Source organism: Chinchilla lanigera, unplaced genomic scaffold (genome assembly GCF_000276665.1).
Source record: "Chinchilla lanigera isolate Chin_1 unplaced genomic scaffold, ChiLan1.0 scaffold00069, whole genome shotgun sequence".
Lineage (NCBI taxonomy): Eukaryota > Metazoa > Chordata > Mammalia > Rodentia > Chinchillidae > Chinchilla > Chinchilla lanigera.
Genome location: NW_004955470.1, coordinates 1,268,851 through 1,289,870, shown reverse-complemented (window position 1 = coordinate 1,289,870; position 21,020 = coordinate 1,268,851). Strand labels below are relative to the sequence as shown.

The following is a 21,020-nucleotide window of genomic DNA, read 5'->3' as shown; positions in this document are numbered from 1 at the left end:
GCCCATTATCATTTATTTCTTATAGAAGAGGACGGAGCTCCTGAGAGATAAAGGAGGTTACTCAGTCACTCAGCTTCTAGGAAACCTAGCCAAGCTGGTGATCAGTTGTCTCCAGTATTAGCTGCTCTGTGATGAATTTCCTCAGGGTTTTGGTCCCTGGCATCCCACACTATGACCAGTCCTCTGTAGTTCCCATGTCCTTGTTTTGGGACAAAGATGATTGAAGCAAACAAAACAACACTCAGCAAGCAGTGGAGAATGATTCAGTGTATGATTAACAGAAAAAATAGAAGGCAGAGCTCCCAGCTGTTCAGGCAGGGGTTCCATAAGGTGGACACCATAGATGTTTAAGTCCATTCATTGGCCTTTCCTGAATTTTTAATGGGAGTGAATGTGATAATATCTGCATGCTCCTGGTTTGCAGGTAGTCCTTTGATGCTGGAAAGCAAGCTGTGTTTGCATTTCACTTCTTCCAAGTTTTCTCCCTTTTGTTTAGAGACCTGTTCTTTTGCTCTTGCTTTTTCTTAGGCCCTGATAGTCATTTTGCTTAAGATAGTTATTTGGGTCCTTTGGTATATTAAATCTCTAATGCCCTGAATTTTGGTTTATTTCAGATTAACTGTTCAGGTCCCCTGCCCTAACTGTTTACTTTCTCTTACCTCTGTGTTTCATTCCCTTCTCTACAATAGTGACAGTGGCTGCTGTCAGGATGCATGGGCAATGAAGTGTCTTCTGAGCTACTTCCTGCTCAGAGGGGGCATTGTTCAGGAGCAGTAGCCAGCGCTTGCCCCTGTGAGTCCTGTGTAGATGTTTTTAATAGAAGCTGAGAAGAGTGGCTGTTCACAGTCTGTCTGCCTCACCATTTTTACCTTTCAAGCTGTCAAATGAGAAGAAACAAATTTGACTAAGAGGTTGAGAAAACATGGTCTAAAAGCAAGGCTACAAGTAGCATTAACAATAGACCCACTATGGGGAGTAACAAAGATGTCTATTTCAGATTCTTAACCAGGATCCCCATGTCTCAGGTAAAGTTTTGGTGATCTTTGAAGCACAGTTGGCTAGTTTTTCTGTTGCATCATTCAGTATTTCAGACTGATTGGCATAAAGGTAATATTTTCTTCTAGTAATAGGTATAAAACTTTCTTTTTTGGCAGAGTTTATCTGTAAGATTTATTTTTTTAAAAGAAGTTTTTATCTGATGTGACTCATTTAAAGATAACAAGCTTTATTTATAAACATATAATTTTTTTAACCTGACAAGATGGAGGCCCTGTGATAATGAAGGACAATCTTAGGTAAGTAAGTAAAAGTACCGTTGGATTTTATAGCTTTGATTGTGGCTTTTTTGCCTTACTGAACCACAAATTATGGATTTATAAATTATGACAATTTATAGGTTCAGGTGGAGACTGTCAGCAGGGCCTGTATATAGGATTTGGAACTCTTTTGCATATTTATCCTAAATTACTATTTATACTTCTTCATATATTGTTGGTTATACTTTCTTGCTGGACTTTTTCTTTTGTTGTGTGTGAGACATGGTCTCACTCTGTAGTTCCTGCTGGTCTTGAACTCAATGTGTAGCCCAGACTGGCCTCGAACATGTCTTGCCGGATGTATAAGACCAATTTTAAGTAAGAATTGTGTGAATTAGAATTAACCTTTTGTTGTGTGTTAACATCAATTAAGGCTTCCCAGAGTTTACTTTTGGAACCACGCACAGAGCCTTTTAACTCTACTTCCAATGTCATCTGCCAGGATGTGTCATAGTCTCACTTGACCATATGGTTATATTCGGAAGGATGGGAGATGCTTTTTCTCTGGTGACTCTTCTTTTAAGACAATGTACATTAGTTGAATCCTGTTCTCTGGGGTATAACAATCTCCCTTCCTAGACAGTTGTGTGACTCACCAGAATGATAGGACCCTGTAGAGATGTTACCTCATGTCCTGAGTCCTTGCTGACTGTGCACGGCAAGGCCAAAAATATTGGCTGTTCCCATAGCTTAGTTACATATTTAGCCTTGGTCTTAGAGCCCTTTGGTTTTAGAACACACAGAAGATCGTTACATGAGTACTAAAGGGAGCACAACAGTGACTGCTTTACAAATCAAAGTTTTATAGAATCATAGGAGATAATAGTTATAAATTTTTACAGGGACAGTTGAAATCTAAAGCATAACAGCATTTTAGCACAATGATATTGAAACACTTAGATGAGAACCATGTTTTTTGCTTTTTAAAAAGTATATTTAGACTTTTATTTTAATATAGAATACCTTACCATAAAGAAGAGCTGTAGATTGTTAAGTGCAATATTTGCTGGCCATCTCACCTTATTACAAAGTGAATTTTGAGGCTTTGACTTTTGGTAAGGGGGTTGAGTCTACACAACATTACCATCTCTCAAAGGAGAGAACACTAGGACCATCTCTAAAAGTAAAAAAAGCCAGTTCATGGGGCATGCAGGGCCTTTACCCTATGTTTTTCAATAGAGGCCTAGTTGGATCATTATATTATAATTGATAGTTTCTCTGACTGTCCAAGTCTTACCATCTGCACATGGATACTTTATCCATGACTGTGTGTAGTGAAAATCAAATATGTTTCTCAAGGACTGAGGACCAAATTTCTCCCAATTCTTGAGAATACAGTCCAAAGGTGGTCCCATGGAAGGAAAGACAACCAAATTTCCCACCTGAAACACATAAAGAATGTGAGAAGCTTGAGATGGTCCCTATCGTATTGCTGGATAACTTCCTTTTCTGGCTTGCAACAGTGACAGAAGAAGACTAATTTCCTCTTGTGCTACCAGCAACAGCCATAATGTGCCCTTGTCCATTCTCACAGAGGAGTGAGATGGGAACTATTTACTTTGTGGGAGTCTTCTTTCCTTTGTTCATGGCCACAATAGGGGCCTCCTTGTTCCTCTCAGTGCCTCTAAAAGGCAATGGGAGAAGTCTATTTCTCTTTACCCTTATGGCTACAGTCAAGATGTGCCCCAGTGAGCACCTGAGAAGGAATGGGAGGAGGTCTTGCCTTCTGGCATATTTTCTGAGATCCCTTTCTCCTAGTGGATCCCCTAGCCAGGATAAATTTTGAAGACTTTCCCATGTACAGAGGAAAGCCTACTGGAAAATATCTTGCATTAATTGAGATATGTCAGATGGCTGGCATTTTCCTAGGGAATACAAGTCCCTCTTAACAGGCAGACTTAGCTGATGAAGTGGCCCAGAAATTAAATATGTACTATTCTGTGTCAATATCTTTGCTCCATCTACATTCTAATATATGTTGACCAAAGGAGAGATGTCTCTCTGATGTCTTACACAGGTGCCTTTCTCTGTCCATATCTTTTTGGTCATTTAAATAAAAGGTGAGAATTTTTTTTCCTATGAAAGAGGGACCTATGAATGTCCTTGTGGGAGTCACTTGGAACAGGGGTGAGTAGGGACTGTGGAAGCCTGGGACATTGGTTATAGTAAAAAATTATTCCTCTAAAATATTTTAAATTGACCCCAAATTTATCAAGTAAAACCTAAAGTTGATGTGTTGGGGAGAAACACTGAAAACTTTATAAGCATTTAAGATTTATTATATATCTTTGAAATCTCCCTTGTATCCTTTGTGGGATAGATTAATGGAAAAACAACAGAAAAAATGCATAGGATAGTGAGGTCAGACTGTGTGTGATGCTGCACTATCTTGAGGTCACAGCTGCATGGGAAGCCCAACCCAAGGCTGCACCCTGCCTCAACTTTTGTCTTGAATAGCCAAGGCAACTTTGTCATTCATAGAGAGATGTATTGATTATATTTTGTTCCCAACACATGACTATTTTAATCCTTATTAACAGATTAAGATTCAGAAAAAGGAGATTTGTACGATGACTGGACTTTACTCAAAATATTACCCTAAAGATTTTTATATCTAGGAACCTGTGACCTATGCAGTATAACAAACTTATAAAGAATTTTTAAAAGTCTGGTGATGTCATTTAACAACCATGAGATACATTCTGATATAACACAATCATACAACAATTGTAAACTTTTTTGTCATCACAAGGAACACTACTCAGGAAGACATTAGCATAATAAGATGCTTTTTCTTTTTGACCTTTGCATGTTTGAAGCCCTGTGTGCTTGGGAAACAAAAATACATTTAGTACAATGTGAAGTAGCAATAATTAGCCTCACAATTGTGTACAGAACTTTTTGTCTCTATCTATTTGTTTTTTATACTTATGGCAGAATTTATATTTCTAACAGGTTTATAGGGTGTAACCATGCTGAGCAGAAGAAATGAACATCTTTAGAGGTTTTATACATTTTGGAAATTGTGCCATTGACCCAAAATAGGCTCATTATCCAATATGCAAGTATGTTTAATCAAATTGTACCAAATGTTTAATTAAAATATGTAATTTAAATGGCAAGACCAAACTGATAGAGATGTCAAATTTTGGTCATTTCATACTTAAGAACTAGATATACATTACATAAAATATATCAGTCACTAGGTGTGCACTAAACTCACGTAATATTAACTCCAGGGCTTAATTTTAAAGATTAGATTTATATATACATATATACATATATATATATATATTATGTCATAAATTGAGATAATGGTTATTTATTCAATCCTTCACATACTGATTCCTGAAAACATTTTATGAAACATCATTTGATTTAGTTTTAAACTCAGTAATAGACCCTTGGTGAACCACTCAGGAGGGGAGAAATGCCACCCATCACACCTCCATCATTGTGGAAGCCTCACAGGTGTCTCAGTGGTCCAGGCAGGAGAAGAAAAACCCCATCAGTTGCCCTTTTGCCACTGAAGGAGCATTGTAGAATCCTAGGTGCATACTTTTGAGGTGAGAAACCCTGCTCATTGCATCTCCACAATTGCAGGAACCTCGGTCTGGAGGAACACATGTGCTTGGCCCATTCCCCTATATGGTGGTACAGAAAGCCAGAGGGGGAAGTGTCTGGCACATGGCAAGTGGCCCACCCTGAGGAACCCAGGGAAGATCCACTCCAGCAATGGAAAACATTTTGCATAGAAACTCTTATTTCAATATTGGTTCTGTTATAGAAATATAGACTTGGCTCCTACAGTCTAAAGTTCAAAATCAGTAGTTACCACGGTTTGTCAATTTCTAAATTGTGCTTGATGTTATCATTATTGCTATTTGTACAACTGTAGCTAAGATGTCAAATCTATTTTAATCAGTTGTTTCCCCTTGTGGAACAAAATTGGGAAGTTCTGTGTTAATAACCTCATTGCAGCCCAATACTAAAATACTGGAGACTGAGCCAGATGGAAACCAACATCACACTCTCAATTCATTGGGAAAGTAGGATCTTGGGACAGACACAAACTAAGAATCTCCTACACACAGAAGATATCCCTGAAGTATAGACTTTTCCTAGAAAGGCCTTGATAAAAGTGATACAGTTACTACTACCAAAACACAAGGATCATCACAGAAAACAATATAAGAATTATTTGAACTAGAAAATGTCAAGATAAAGAAGCAAAATGTAATCTCAGATAACCAGCCCACCCAGATCGAGTTAGGAGACACTGACATAGAAGAAGTGGGGAGGCACACACCTGAAATTTCTGAAATGATAGTATCTGAAGTAAAGAAGCAACTCCATCAGGCTATAGGGGAAACCAGATCAAAAATAATCTCTCAGGTGAAAAAAAGAAATGATCACCACAATGAAAGAAATGCTCAGCATATCTAAAGACATACATAAAAATAGAGGAGCATAGGAAAATGATGGAAACATTGAATGAACAATATAGGAAAGAATTCAAATGCATGAACAGATTTAAAGAGATATCCAGGAAATTAAAAATTCCATTAAAACTGGCAAAACTGCTTCAACAAAATTGAAGATAGACTTTCAGGCTTTGAAGACAGGATTGCAGCTAATGATCATGGAAGGAGATATCTGTTAAAATTAACAAGGAACCAGGAAATAACAATTCAACAGCAGCAAGATGATGCAAAGATAAATGACATAAGACTGAGAGGTGTCAATTGAAAAGCAAGAGTCAACACAAATGACATGAAAGACTATTTGCAGAAATAATAGCTGCAAATTTCCCAAGCATGGGAAAAGAATCTTACATACAAATGAATGGGTCACATAGAATTGCAGCTAGCCATAACCAAAATAAATCTATGCTCAGGCATATAATAATCAAGGTCTAAGACATTCAGCACAAGTCAAAACTACTAAAAGCTGTTAGAGAAAAGAAACAGATCACTTATGAAAGAAAAGCCCATCAGAATCACAACACACTTCTCAACACAAACCATCAAGTCAAGAAGAGCTTAGTGTGAAGTATTGCAAGTCCTGTAGGAAAACAACTTGTAACCCAGACTGATGTACGCTGCAAAATTATCTTTCAAAAATAAAGAAGATGTAAGATATTTCCAGGACAAAGAAGAATGGAAGAAATTCATGACAACAAAACCAACCCTGCAAAGAATATTTAAAGATATTACAGAAAGAGATAAAAATATCCAAAATTCCAAAGACAGCAACAGAAGGAAACCACCAAACAGAGTAAGCAATTAAACAGAGGGGACATGTAGGGAACCAACATCAGGAAAATAACATGACAAAGATAAACCAATACATATTAGTTATAACCATTAATGTAAATGGGCTCAATTCACCGATCAAAAAAAAGAGACTGACAGAATGGATCAAGAAAGAAAATCCAACAATATACTATATACAAGAAACACATTTAATTCAAAGGAAATTCATAGGCTGAAAGTCAAACAATGCTAGAAAATAATGCCACATGTAACAGGATCCCAGAAAAAAGTAGAAGTAGCTATTCTGCTCGCAGACAATATGAACTTCAAGCCAAGAATGATTAAAAGAGATTACTAATATCATGACAAACTTGTTAGGGGAAAACTGCAAGAGGAAGAGATACCAATGATAAATATATATGCACCAAATATGAGAGCACCTAACTATATAAGACAAATATTAATACACATGAAAAATCAAATAAGCAACAACACAATCTTAACATGGAACCTTAATCCTATTGTTACAAAGAGATAGATCCACTGGACAAAAATTCAGCAACAAAATAACAGAACTGAACCAAACTTGTGAACAAATCGACTTAGTAGGTGTTTACTGAGTGTTCCACCAAACATCAGAATACTCATTCTTCTCGGCTGCACATAGGACATGCTCTAAACAGACCATATACTAGCCCATAGAACATGCCTAAATAAATACAAAGGAATTGAAATTATCCCATGCATACTACTTGACCATAGTGCAATGAAACTGGCAATTATTGACAAAAGAAACCAAAAAACTCCATAAGTACATGGAAGTTAAATAACATCCTCCTGAACAACCAATGGGTCACAGATGAAATTCAAGAAGAAATTAAACAATATCTACAGTCAAATGAAAGTGCAAATACAACTGACCAGAATCTGTGGGACACAATGAAAGCAGAGGGAAATATATGGCAGTGAATTCTCATATCAGGAGAACAGAATGAGCACAAACAAAAAATCTAATGCTATACCTAAAGCTCCTACACAAGAGCAACTCAAGCCCAAAGCCCAAAGAAGGCAGGAAATTATAAATATCAGAGCAGATCTTGGGAATTTCCACAGGATCTGTAGCGATTTCACCCTATTCATTCTTTATTGCATTGATTTGAGTTTTTTCTTTCCTTTTTGATAAGGTTGACTGAGGGTTTATCAATTTTATTTATTCTTTCAAAGAACCAACTCTTTGACTAATTAATTTCTTCTGTTCTTTTCTTAGTCTCCATTGCATTAATTTCTGCTCTGATGACTCCAGATGATAACAATGCATTATTTTTGAACAGTGAATAACTCTTATACACAGACAACAGTTGGTAGTGTATATATAAAACCAGTTATTGATATCATTTGAATTGGTTGACAACCTGGGTGCAAATATGTCATTAACTTTAAAGATATTTACTTTTACTTTTAGCCCACTCTTCAGCTATGTGCAATTTCTATTAAAGGGCATAGGTGGTGCAGTGTTGGCGGGCTGACCATTTGTCTCTTGCTCATGGCCAGTGCCCTTGGCCTTGCTCAGAAATGAATGTTTACATGCACAGCCTAGCACTGTAATGTGCTTTTGGGGTCCACAAATTCACAATGGTTATTTTTACTTACTTCCCTAAGGGATAAACAGAGACTTGGGATTATTGGTATCCCCCTTTGAGATTTCCCATGATCTCATTTGGTGTGAGCCATCCTCTCCCACATACTGAGAATAAGACTAAGACTGCTAAGACTGCAGTCTCTCTGATACAAGATCCTCATCAATTTAAGATCACCGTCACCTGCTGAGTCATCTGATAACCCCCTCACCATTTTCCTCAATCAATAAACACTGAGGTTTTGGCTGCCTCGTGGTCTTTTGTTCTCCATAAACAACTTGTCGTCCCAGATCCCTGCTGCATCATCATTTTGTCTGTCTCTCTTTCTTCCACCATGTAAAACCTGGAAGAAGATTGCAGCCTACTGAAGAGGCTCCAATAGCTGGTGTCCAATGTGGCCTGAACCCAAGGCATTCTTACTGCCTAGTGGATTTATTCAGAGTGTTTTAACTTTGTTTGGACCTCATGTGGTGGTTCCAGAGACATCTGCCATGGAGATAAGAGTAGTGCTTTCAACATGAGTAAGAATTTCACTGGAATTAAAACAAGGGGCGATCTCTTTCTTTGAAATCTCTTTTTTTAAAAGCTCTTTTAAAGAAGGCCAAGTACATAGAGCCAGCTAGCAATATCACCAAAATACTCCAGGAAATAACTACATACAATCCTAGTTCCTGTAAGTGGAAACTCTGAGTACTGAATGCTGAGCCAGGGTGGAAAAAAATTTAAACAGTGTCATGCAGTGGAGAAACTTTCTCCTGAGACCTCAGCTCAAGCCTCTGTTAAGTCTGTTTTAGTTCCACTAAGTACCAGTATTCCTAAAGTTTCTTTTTTAGAACAGGATGAGGAGAAAAATATAAAGAAAAAAAAGCAGTCCATTGTGCTGCTGGTTCCTGAGGGAGACTGAGCACCAGGTAAGGAATTTAAAGAAACTCCTCAGCCTGTGACACTAAACTATTTAAAGATAAAATATTCTGAACCTTGTATGTGTAAATACCAACAGGCTGCTAAGAAGGCAGCTATGCAAGAAGATGTTCTTGGATCTTGTTTTTTCCCAGTGGAGGTAAGAAATGATCCTACTAGTGAAAATTAGCTTGTCCCTGAACACTGGTTGTTTGATTTTAAACTGCTTAAAGAATTAAAACTGAGTGCCATAAATAATGGAGTTCAGGGACCATTCACTGTAGATTCAGTTGTGGCAAAACATCATCTAACACCACATGATGTTAGGAAATGTACTTATGCTTGATTATCCCCTAGTCAGTATCTTTATGACAGTATGCCATTACAGGAACTGGCAACAGATCAAGTTGATAGAAAGACAGGGAGATAGAGCCAACACAACAGTGGAGGTACTTTTGGGTACAGGAGCCTTTGCAGATATGGCACAACACATGCAGTACATTAATGAGATTTATGGAGAGACTTTCTTCACCCTCATGTGCAGAATTTTTAGAGACTGATCCAGCACTCCCAAGATAGTGGCATGTTTGTATCTGGGGGTCAAAGTGACAGAGGGAGTGATGGTGGCACAGGACCTGTTCTAAAGGGAATAAGGTGACTGTGGCAGTTCGAGACACAGCTGTATAATAGAAAAGTGATTTTCCTTTCTCTGTTTCCCTGCTTCCTTTGCACAGCTCAGCATAGCGGCACGTGTCTATAGTGCCAGCTACAGCAGAGGTTGAGGTGGGAGGAATGCTTCAGTACAGGTACTCTTTGCAGTGGGACTTTTTGAGTCAATGTTAACACAAACTATTTTAAACCCAAGGGACAGTTACTGGGACAGTATGGGTTAATCTATGGCCCTTAAATGAGGAGAAGTTGAAAATGTGAAGATGATTGATTTCAAAACAAATAAAAAAGGAACATTTAGAATCCTCTTTCCTAGAATGAGAAAGCAATGGTTTAGGGCTAAGCAATGCTTTCTTCTTTAAACATGACCATTAATACAAAGGGAAATATTCATTATGATGCTATCTCACAACTAGCATTGTAGTGTAAGAAAGAGGAAAAATGTTCAAAATTGCCTTATATTCAGACTTTCTTTGCAATAAAGAAATAATCCTTGCTTGTGTTCTAATGTAAATGTGAGCCATAGGTAAACCAGACACCTCTGGCTCTTAAGGTGTCTACTACCACTGAGGATGAGGCTACTTTTCTCAACCTTTGGATGCTGAAGATGAAGTTTCCAACACAACCTTAAACAAAGCCTCATCCATTATTACTGAGTTTGAGGTTTCTCTTATTTGCGTTTCTGGTCCTGAGGGTGGAGATTCTATGCCAGTCATAATTAAAGCCTCCAGAGGGCTACATCCATCCTTGGCTGGTTTTATTCAAGCTCCTTAAGGACAATATCCCTGTGTGAAGTAAATAAGAAATTTAGAATGACATGTGTTCATGTACCCTTATTCTCTCAATGACTTAAAACAGATCAGGCAAGATCTAGGAGAGTTTTCAGATGATCCTGATGAGAACATTGGGGTCATTGGAGGACTTACTCAGACCTATAAAGTAGGTTGGAAAGATGTAATGGTACACTTAAATCAAACATTGTCTTCTAATGAGAGACAAGGAGTAATGCCTTTAATCTGTGAGTTCCTTAAGCATATTACAGATACTCAAAGATGAATATTTTCATAATGATTTTAAATAGAGTCTAGCCAGCACTGATGAAGATGTGACTGGATAAAGAACCCAAAATGTCTTAAAGATCTCCATGTCCTAGGGCTGAGATTTGTTCTGGACTGTTAGCTGCCTTTTCTCTGCCAAGAGGCAATAGAGCTCTTTTGCAGGCTTGGATTTAAAAACCTTTGATTTAGAGTCATATATTAGAAAGAAAGATCTAAACAGCATAATTGCACCTCTTACAGTTTCTCTCACTCTCTAGTAAAAGGCTAAAAAGCAGCCGTTCAGGTCCTTTGATTGTTGGTTTTGTTTTCTGTTTGGCAATACATTTGGAGTCAATTATAACTTTTTTCTCTGGAGACATGTTTTGCTAAGGATAAGAGAACCACCTTGGGAAAACTACTGCTATTAAATGTCCTGGTGCATCTGAGATGGTTCAGATTTATTTCTCATGTTGTACTTAGAGTCACTCTTCAATCCATTATCTACTGCCATGCCCCTGAGAAATAACACAGTTTACAACATTGTTTCATTCAAGGCAAGTCTCTCCTCTATGGCTGCTGAATTTCAGGACCAAGTCTCTAGAATGGTGAGTTTCCCGTCCCTGGGATCTTCCCATGGTAAAGCTGATCTTCACATTTCTCCAGGCTATATTCTAAAATACTGGTCTAGATGTAACTGTGAAGCTCTCAAGGAATAAATGTCCAAGTTTTAGTCCAAATTTATCTACCTTTTAGTCCTTAGATGGAACTGGAAATTAACTCTTCTTTCCCCCCTCAAAATGAGCCAGAGAGTTTTATATAGCACAGGGCAGACTGACTGGTTTTTATAGCACAGATAATTTCACGGAGAGGATGAAACATTCCTAAGAAACTGTATGAGTACAATAACAGTTTTAAATAGAAACAGGTGTTTAAAAGAGGCATAGTCCCTGTCCTCAGAGGACTATTTCTCTTGCCATGATTTCTCTCCAGATCATCTTGCAGACAGGACAGTATTCTCAGAGATAATCACCTTTAATAAGAAATGCTGGGGACAACAAATTCACAATGGCTAGTTTTACATACTTCTCTAAGGGGTAAAAGGAAACTTGGGATTATTGGTAACACCTTTTAGAGATTTCCCATTATTTCTTTAGGGGTGGACCATTCTCTCCCTCTGACTAAGACTAAGACTAAAAGACTAAGACTAAGACTAAGACTAAGACTGAGACTGAGACTGAGACTAAGGCTAAAACTAAGACTGAGACTAACTCAACGCTAACACCACTAACGCTAAAGATGCTCCAAGGCAAGATCCTGATTAGCTTAACATCACCACTGCTGTCTGAGTCATCTGATCATCCCCTCTCCATTTTCCTCCATCAATAAATACTGATGTTCCAGTTGCCTTTTGGAATTTTGTTCCCCATGTACAACTGATGACCCCAAATGCCCACTGCACTACCATTTTTTCTCTTGCTCTGTCTCCCTTCCATGCACCTTTTCAACTGGCAATAGCTTGAAGCCAACTGCAGGGGTGTTGCATAATGTTCCTTTAAACTTCATTTGCCATTCTTTCTCTCCATTCTACTATTCACAGAACTCACATTCGTGGAAGCCCTGCCTACTATGTGCCCAACTACAATGTCATTACAAATAACTCATGGTCATCTTTTCCATCATTTTGTACTTTTTTCTGACTTTTGTCAGAGAAAAGAATTGCAACAGAAAATCCCCCGGGCTCTTCCTCCTGTGTCCCTACAGAATTTTGATCATGTGTAAAAGTGTATGTGAGTAGACGGGGCTTGGACAAAGTGCAAACCCTCACATTCTGCACAGAGGCCTCTGAGACAGGGTTAGTGGACACATGTTGGTGGCCCTTGGAGCTTCCTCTGAGCTATACTTTGTTCCTGCAACCATCCACTGCTTAGTGCACATCATAACACCCTCACAGCCTCTAGAGTCACATTGAAATAGGGGGAGAGGAGGACAAATTGAAATGGGGAAATTCCTGGAAATGCTTCTCTGCTTTCCTGCTCCATGTGCTTTGAGAAGCTTGGAAGTTCCTTTGATGTTTCTTAAAGTTGAGGGTCTTCTCTGCAATTGTAATACCAGATCCTATCAGAATTACTTCAGCATCAATGGGAAGTTGTAATATATGCAATGAGAATTAGTTAATTTCCGCAGTAGGTTTTCAGAAAATATTTACAGGAGGCCAGAGTAACACAAAATCTGAAAAATGAAGTGTCGTATGGAAAGGCAAAGTGGTGTGATTTCAAAAGAAGCTGCTGTCATTGGTTGAAGGATGAGATGCCTATAAATATGAAACAGATTTAGGTTATTATGAAGACATAGGTGGGAGAGATACACAGATACACAAGTGCTGGAGCTGTATGACAGAGTCTGAGCGGCACCACAGAGGGAAGAAAGCCAACACTGGGGGGACACTAATAAAGAAGTTTACCTAGATAGAATTGGTCCCCCCAGAAAGAAGAGCTTGAGACAAGGGTTTGCATGCAGGATGATGAAAAGTGACTCCAGGAAATAGGAGAAGGGCTGACAAATGAAAACGAAGAGAGGGAGAAGCCAACAGAGGGAGTTCCCGAGTTCAGCTCTGCCATGCACCTGAAGGCTGTCTTCTTACACCTCCTCCTTTGGTTGCTAGCTTAGATCCAAGCCAAAAAATCATGTTCTTCAACCCACAGCAGCAAACAATATATCTGAAGTTAAGTCTTGTGTCTTTCCAAGATTTTACTTTCTCAACCTCTTCTTTCTCACGACAGGGACAGTTTGGGGTGAACCATGTACAATGAAACTGTGGATTGTCAAAGTGAGGGATGGACATCCATTCCCACAGCACTTTGTCAAGGGCTTCTTATAAGCATAGGTGCTCCATGCAGCTGAGATGACAGGTTGTCAGATGACACCTTCTCAAAGCTTGTTTCACAGAAATGCAGGATGAAAGGCAGGCTAACCAGAGGAAAGAGGGTGATGGGAGAGGATTCAAGAAATATCCACATTAGTATCCCAGGCAGTGGAGCAACCTGACTTTATTGAAGAAGGATAGGTTTTTGAACATATTTTTTGTGGCTGGAAAATTTGACTTCAGGAACTGGCATGCATTGCAAGACCTGATACTTCTGTTTGTCATGCACAAGAAGGCTGCTCTTCTGAGGAAATCGTTTTTGTCATGTGCACATTCATGTTCAGATTATTATAATGATTACAGACTGCATGTGCTTGGGTCATGTGTCTGAAGGTTATATTACAGTTTTTGCCTAGTGTAATGCTCACAAAATGAACCATTGACTTAAAACTTCCCCACAAAGAAACTATAGATCAGATAAACTACTGAAATTCCAGAAAATAGATTAACAGTAAGATCATATCATAGTTGATGTTTCTATTTTCAATCAATTCATGAGATAAAATAAGGACAGTACAATTAGTTCTGAGAAGCTGCCTGATCTCATTGAAACTGAGATCAATGAATTTGTGTGTGTGCATGTGCATGTGTATGTGCATGTGTGTATGCATGTGTGTGTGTGTGTGTGTTTAGTCTTGTGAATCTTTGGAGAAGTTTACAGTATTTCAGTGATAAGTACTAAGGTTTTACAGAAATTGAGAATAGGATATCAAATTAGCCTGGAAATAGACACCATTTAGCAAGTCAACAATTTATATGCCCAGAATTTGTCTTTTAAAGAGTTAATTCCCCAAGGAGTCTCAAAATGTCATCTCTCATTTTTATTTGAGGCAATGGAATTCTAGTTGCTTGAAACTGTTTTAGGTAGTAAGGTAAGACATGTGCATTCTGGAGTCTCTGTTCACCCTCTCCATCCACCCAGCACCACTCTCAAGCTTGTTCTCAGGTTGTTCAGGAGCTTCTGATGTACAATGAATGACACTTTGGAGTATGAATTGATTTACAATCATCAATTTTAACAATCATAACTAAATTGCATATCGTGTGGAGGAATGCCATGTCACCCTTCTCCACACACAAGTGTAGCTGACTGTGTTTACTTATAAGCAGTGCAGGACACATAGAGATGATGTTTCTAAATTTGCTTTCAGTTTAATTAGTTAATATGGCTGAGACTGGGTCCATACCTTCATGAAAGCAGGTGGGTGATAATGGACTAATATAGAGTTTATTATCAGTGGCTGTGTTTGAGCTCAGATAGACCAGCTGCGATTAGGGCTAAGATATGAGATAACATCTCTGCTGAGGTCTGTATGACTCCATAGTAAAATTCCTTTTCAGAATTGGCTACAAGGCAGATTACTGATTAACTTTAACTAAATCGGGCTCCTTGGCAAGAATGCTTTATTCTCTCTGTTGCAAGACTTTCCAGCCTTGCCACTTGTTTAGCACATTCAGTTGCAATCCCCTCACCATTTACCCGAGTAGATAAACACCGAGGTGCACTCCTCTACTTTGTCTCTTTCTCTTTCTTTTCTTTTCTGCCATGCACTGAAACCCGGGCAGGAGATTGGAGCCCACTGCAGGCATCTCCAACAATACAGTGTGTCAAATGGTTAACTTACGATATTATGAATCCACCATCTTGATACGTTTATCAAGACATATAAATTTTTTATTTTACATGTATTTTGTTCTTCACATTTACCTTTTGGGGTATATATTGCAATGTTTAAAACAAACATATAAAATTAATAAGTAATATTATTTTATTGACACAATTGTGCAAACAAGATCATTTGGGATCTCCACCTCTGGGCCAGGGGTTGGCACAGGAATTGGAATGGACAGTGCCTGTAAAAAATGTATGGGTAGATGAAAGTGGACTTGATAGCTGAACACATGGTGGGACAATTTCAGCAAAGAGTGAGAGTGTCTCTTTGGCTTCCCAGTGATATGTTGTTAAGTGAGTGACACAGTGCAGAAATGAACATCTGGAGGAGGAAATAGTGTTGGGACAATCAATGAGAAGGGGTATTGGTGGGTTGAGATGTTGATGACCTCATCAAGGCCCAGTGGTCTCTTAAGATGAGTTTCTCTTTTCTGAAATAAAAGACTGATGCTCTATCTTGGAATTAGCAACCCACAGCCCAGACCGGATTTAATTCTTAGGGTTTAAATAGAAGTTGGTGCTGTCAGTTAAGCCCCTCTCTTGGGTGAGGAAGATGGGTTGACTTGGCACAGATGAAGTGGCTATGAACCAACCAGGGTAGGAGACGGATTGAAAGGCAGAGGTGGAGCCCTCCATACTGTGGAAAAACAGAAAAGCCTTTTGTGATGTTTTCTCCCGGTACAGGTCCATGATGTCGATCTCCTGGTGTAAGAAAACAGGCTTGTTAGTGAGGAGCAGGAAGAGGCTGGGCTGTCCAATCAGGTATCTAGTAGTCTCAATAGCCTAGCTCCACCCCAAGGTCCCATGCCACAAGGTGCTACTGATTCTTTACTAGTATAGAGGGGAGTTTGCCTTTCTTTCTTGGGAGCTCCTGGTACCCATTCATCCTGAGGTGCAGGCCAGCCTCATTGGATTACCAGGCTCCAAATGGGCTTATACATTACACCTTTCATAATTAGTTGTAGTGCTATTTCTATTACTCTAAATTTTCCTTTTAGCACATGGATATAAACTGTGACTCTGCTAAATTGAGATAAACAATCTGTCTCCTTTTGCCCAGTGTGATTTTCTTTATCTAATGAGAGCATCTCACTGTCTTAGAGGATTTTTAGGTGTAAGTTTATTTGGACTAAGTAGTCACCATCCCTTGACATTTCAGAAATATCTAGGTGGGTGTTATGACCATCCTATAGTGGCATTTACTAATTTGAGAACTAGAAAAGTCGAGTTTCTGTGCTTGTGGTGATAACTCAGGATTATAAAACTATAACTTTCCTTCTGTAATACACAAATGCAAAAATGTATTACAATTTTTGTACTACAAAAATTTCATTTGACAAAGATCTCAGTAGCTGTACATCCACTTACCTTAAGTTGTAAAGTAGGCTTTCCCTCAGTTTCTGTGCAGAAGAAACTAAGATTTTTGTCCTTGATTCCCAGGTAAACTAGATTGCCTTTTTCTTTATCATGATGTTCTGTGTCTCTGCATGCTATTATTGCAAGAGTGACTGTAAAGATAGGATAAATGGAGAGGTAAGCAGCAGGAAGCCAGCATTCCAAGCTCACACTCACTTATGCTTCTAAAACAAGAGACAGTGAGCATTCAGGACATCTCTCATGGGTTTTTTGAAGTAAGCACAGGTAGAAGACACTTTCACCATTCTTAAACCCATTTCCTTTTCCTTCCTTAATATCAGAACCTCAGTTCTTACCAGGGCACATTACTTTCCAAGTATAAGAATAAAATATACCACCAACTTTGCAGGTAAATGTGGTCATGTGCTTCAACTGTAACCCATGAAATATAAATGGAGGTATGTAGTATTTCTAAAAGTACTTTTTTCTAAGTATTATGAAGGGAAAACATCTCTTAAAAGGAATCTGAAAAAAAGAGCTAGTGTTGTACAGTAGAATAAGATGAAGAGTTAAAAAACAAACTTACTAATCATATTAGTTGTGCATGAGGGCTCAAGAAATATGAGATCAGAGACATGTCCTTTGAGTTTGGGTATTTGAACCCTAGCTTTGGAAAGTGGAGCTCAAGCAGGAGTGAAGAGCAGCCTACAGATCATATTGCTTTGATGTAAATATGAACAAGAATTGTAGAGAAGTTATGTAGCCATCACTCTCATGAAATTTGGGTGAAATTCAGCTATGATTGGTGCAGGAAAATAGAATGGTAATATGAATAGAATGCTAGCATCAAGAGGAATTTGTAGTATTAAGGTTATAGAAGTTACACTGGAGGTTGTAGGAGTTACATTCTAGATAAAGGTGGAATATGCAGCTAATAGGCAAACTAGATCAACACAGAGGTACAGAAGAAAGGTAAAGAAGCTGAGATAGACTGACTTTTGATAGAAGAAAAGGTACTATTAGAAAAGAAATTGCCAGTTATGACCAGAAGATGCCAAATTAGAAGAGACGATGCAATCTGATGTTAGAGGTCAGGGTGTTTGAATCTAAGGACATAGTCATAATTGTTGCACTTGAAAGGAGAGAAACCCCAAAGAAGTCAGCCATTGCTTGAAATGACAGTCTCTTCACATGGGAAGATTTTTTTTTTTGGTAATGGGAAATGTCATTTCCCCAAACCCCTGTACCTAGGTACTGGTTTTCCTATGTGGAAATGAGCCCTCTTGGTCTTTCTTGCACTTCTTTTGGACATGGAGCTGTTGCCCAAAAGTTGATGAGGACTAGGGTGGGCTCATACAGGCTCACTTTTATCCCCAGGGGATGTGGCATCATTCCAGGGAAAATAATGGCAATGGCTTTGAATACTACTCACCAGGCTCAATATTGTTGCTAGATGGAGCTGTTATTAATACGTTTCCCCTCAGGACCCATACCATCTGCTGAGAATCATGAATGTCATAGTGTCTGGGAATCTCTTGAACTGTAGGATGAGAAAAAAATCACAAAACACAGGTGAACTTATATTTAACTTTCAGAGTTTCAGCTTCAGAATTCTTGAGGCAGGCTTATGGTTCTAAGAAAATTTGGTTAGGAGAGTGAAAGGGAAACAAAGCAGGCTGGTTTGTGGCTGAAAACATCAGAAAGAATCTAAACATATCCATTGTCACAAGAAACATTCAACAGTTGCTTTCTTTTCTAGAGTTATCTTTTTCTGATTGACAAAGTATCTATGTAGTAAAAAAAAGGACAACTATTTCATCTAGACACCAGTATATTTTATCTTTCCTTTTATCTTCCTAGTCAAAATGAAGCAGCAATTCTAAATGCAGATAATTACAAAATAATTAAATGCCCCTAGATTTCCTAACACATATTTCTGGGGAGCTATTTAGCCAGAGCTAACATACTTATAGACTAGGAAATGTGGCCTTGCAAATTTAATGTCTTAAATTTGGATTTACCACTTACGTTCTTTTTCAGTCATTTGAATTTCCAATTTTCCGTGAGGAAGACAAGGTATATCAAAGGAGGTGAACAGGAGGTAATCAGCACCTGGTCATGGAGAGAAGGAAAACCTGTTACCCATTTATCTTCCCTTTCCCCTGGAATTTTGTGTAAAACTTTAGATAAAGCTTTCCTGAGTCCCAGTTACACATGTATTTTTAAAAATTTTCCTTTAGAAACCATACTTGTGCATGTAAATGGGTTTCATTCTGGCAGTTTAGTACATGCACATAACATACTTTGATCATATTCACCCCTATCACCTGCTTGCCCCACACTCTGCACTGGTATCACATAGGGGTGGATGGTTCAATGTATACAATATATTTTGCTCATCTCCTCTCCCTTATTATCTGCTCTTAAACCCCTTCTCATGGTCTTCCTCTTGCCTACTAATAGTCTCAAATGTAGATTTTAAAGGGAAGATGGTAAGAGCATGTTCCATGTCAGCAAACTCTTAAGAGAACAGAATGGAATGGAAACTTCCATCCCGTGTTGGCCAGGGCAGTCTTGGCTCTCCAGGTTGTGATGGCCTTGGGATGACATCCATCAGTGCATTTGAGATGGTTAGGACATTGCAAAGCATCAATACGGTCTTCTCCAGAACAGTAACCCTCTGAGTTCAGGGCAATGAGGGAGTGTGTCTATAAAAAAAGCTTAAAATACAAGTAAACAACACTTGTAGAACGTCAAACTATTATGACAAAAAAATAAGCTCACCATGGCATGTCCTTATTAAATTCCCAGATATCTAGCAAACTATCAGAATTTTGAAAATAGGTGAAGAAAACCAAAAAATTATATATAAAGGTAGAACCAATTAGAAATCTCAGCAGACTCTCAACACAACCCCTAGAGGCCAAGAGATTTTGTAGCAAAGTATTACAGGCCCTAATAGCAAATAACTTCCATCCCCAATGAACTAATCATGCAGAGCTATCCTTCAAAATCAATGACAAAATAGGGTAGTTAGAAGAAAAATACAGCTCAAAAGATACATAAGTAGTAATCCAACTGTGGAGAAAATATTTATATATATTCTCAACAGAAATCACAAAATAGATACAGTAAATACACAAAGTATATGAGCGAGATCAATGGATAAACATCAGCAAAAAATGCATGAAAAAGAAAAACAGAAGGTTCACCAACAAAGAAGGCAATGATATTAAATAACTAATACACCTAAGTAATATGTCTCAATGTTAATAGTCTCAACTCTCCTATTGAAAGCACAAATAGGCAGCCTGGATCAAAGAACAGAGTACAGCAATCTGCTGGCATTCAGGAAACTCCCCTAATCCAAAAGATATTCATAGATTAAAGGACAGAATACAACATTTCATGCACCAGAACCCCCAAAACAAGCAGGGATAGCATTTGTGATATCAGACATGGTGAACTTCATGCTAAAGCTCATTAGAAGACATAGAGAAAGTCACTGCATTTTACTTAAGGGATCAATCCAACGAGAAGAGGTAACATTCATAAACATAAATGCACCAAATCCTGGAGCACCTATCTTCTTAACACAAAAACTGTTAAAATTAAAAGATCAAATAAACACTAACCCCATCATAGTAGATAATAACAACAAATTTCTCAGTAATAGATCAATTAAACCAAAACCCAATAAATAACAGAAACTGACCCACACCCCTGAACATATGCATTTAAAAGATATATACAGAATATTCCAAAACTCTACAATAGAGTATACACTCTTTTGTAGCAGCATATGTTACTTTTTCCAAAATAGATCACATACTATATCACAAAACAAAAGAGGTCATTTATTAGTTCATAGATTAAGCACATATAAAATAATTTAATTTATCCCACATATAATATCAGGCCAATGTGGATTGAAAATAGAAAACAATGAAAAAACAAATTTCAAAAAAGTCGAAACCTTCTGGAAAATTAACAAAATACTCATAAACAACCAATGGGGTCACAGAAAATGTCATATCACAAATTTTAAATTTCTGGAAGTTAAAGACAATGACTATACAACTCAGTGAAACCCAGGAGTCATGATGGAAGTGGCTCCAAGAGGAAAATTCATTGCAATCAATGCTCACATTAGGAAAATAGAGAAAACCCAAATAATAACTTTTTGAGAAATCTAACGATACTTGACATATAACAACAACAGCCTCTGTGCAAAATTAATGAGGGAAATTTTAAA

General features: G+C 38.1%; 1 protein-coding gene across 1 annotated transcript in view; it reads right to left on the bottom strand.

Moving 5' to 3' along the window:
- Nucleotides 1-15,483: 15,483 nt before the first annotated feature.
- Nucleotides 15,484-21,020, bottom strand: part of LOC102022587 (interleukin-36 beta) — a 12,959-nt gene continuing 7,422 nt past the window's right edge. Inside the window, exons 2-5 of the mRNA XM_005400590.2 lie at nucleotides 18,794-18,877; nucleotides 18,198-18,305; nucleotides 16,778-16,917; nucleotides 15,484-16,111 (exon numbers count right to left, since the gene is read on the bottom strand). Coding sequence (XP_005400647.1) covers nucleotides 15,899-16,111; nucleotides 16,778-16,917; nucleotides 18,198-18,305; nucleotides 18,794-18,809 — 477 coding nt within the window. The 5' untranslated portion in view covers nucleotides 18,810-18,877 and the 3' untranslated portion in view covers nucleotides 15,484-15,898. The remainder of the gene's footprint in view (nucleotides 16,112-16,777; nucleotides 16,918-18,197; nucleotides 18,306-18,793; nucleotides 18,878-21,020) is intronic.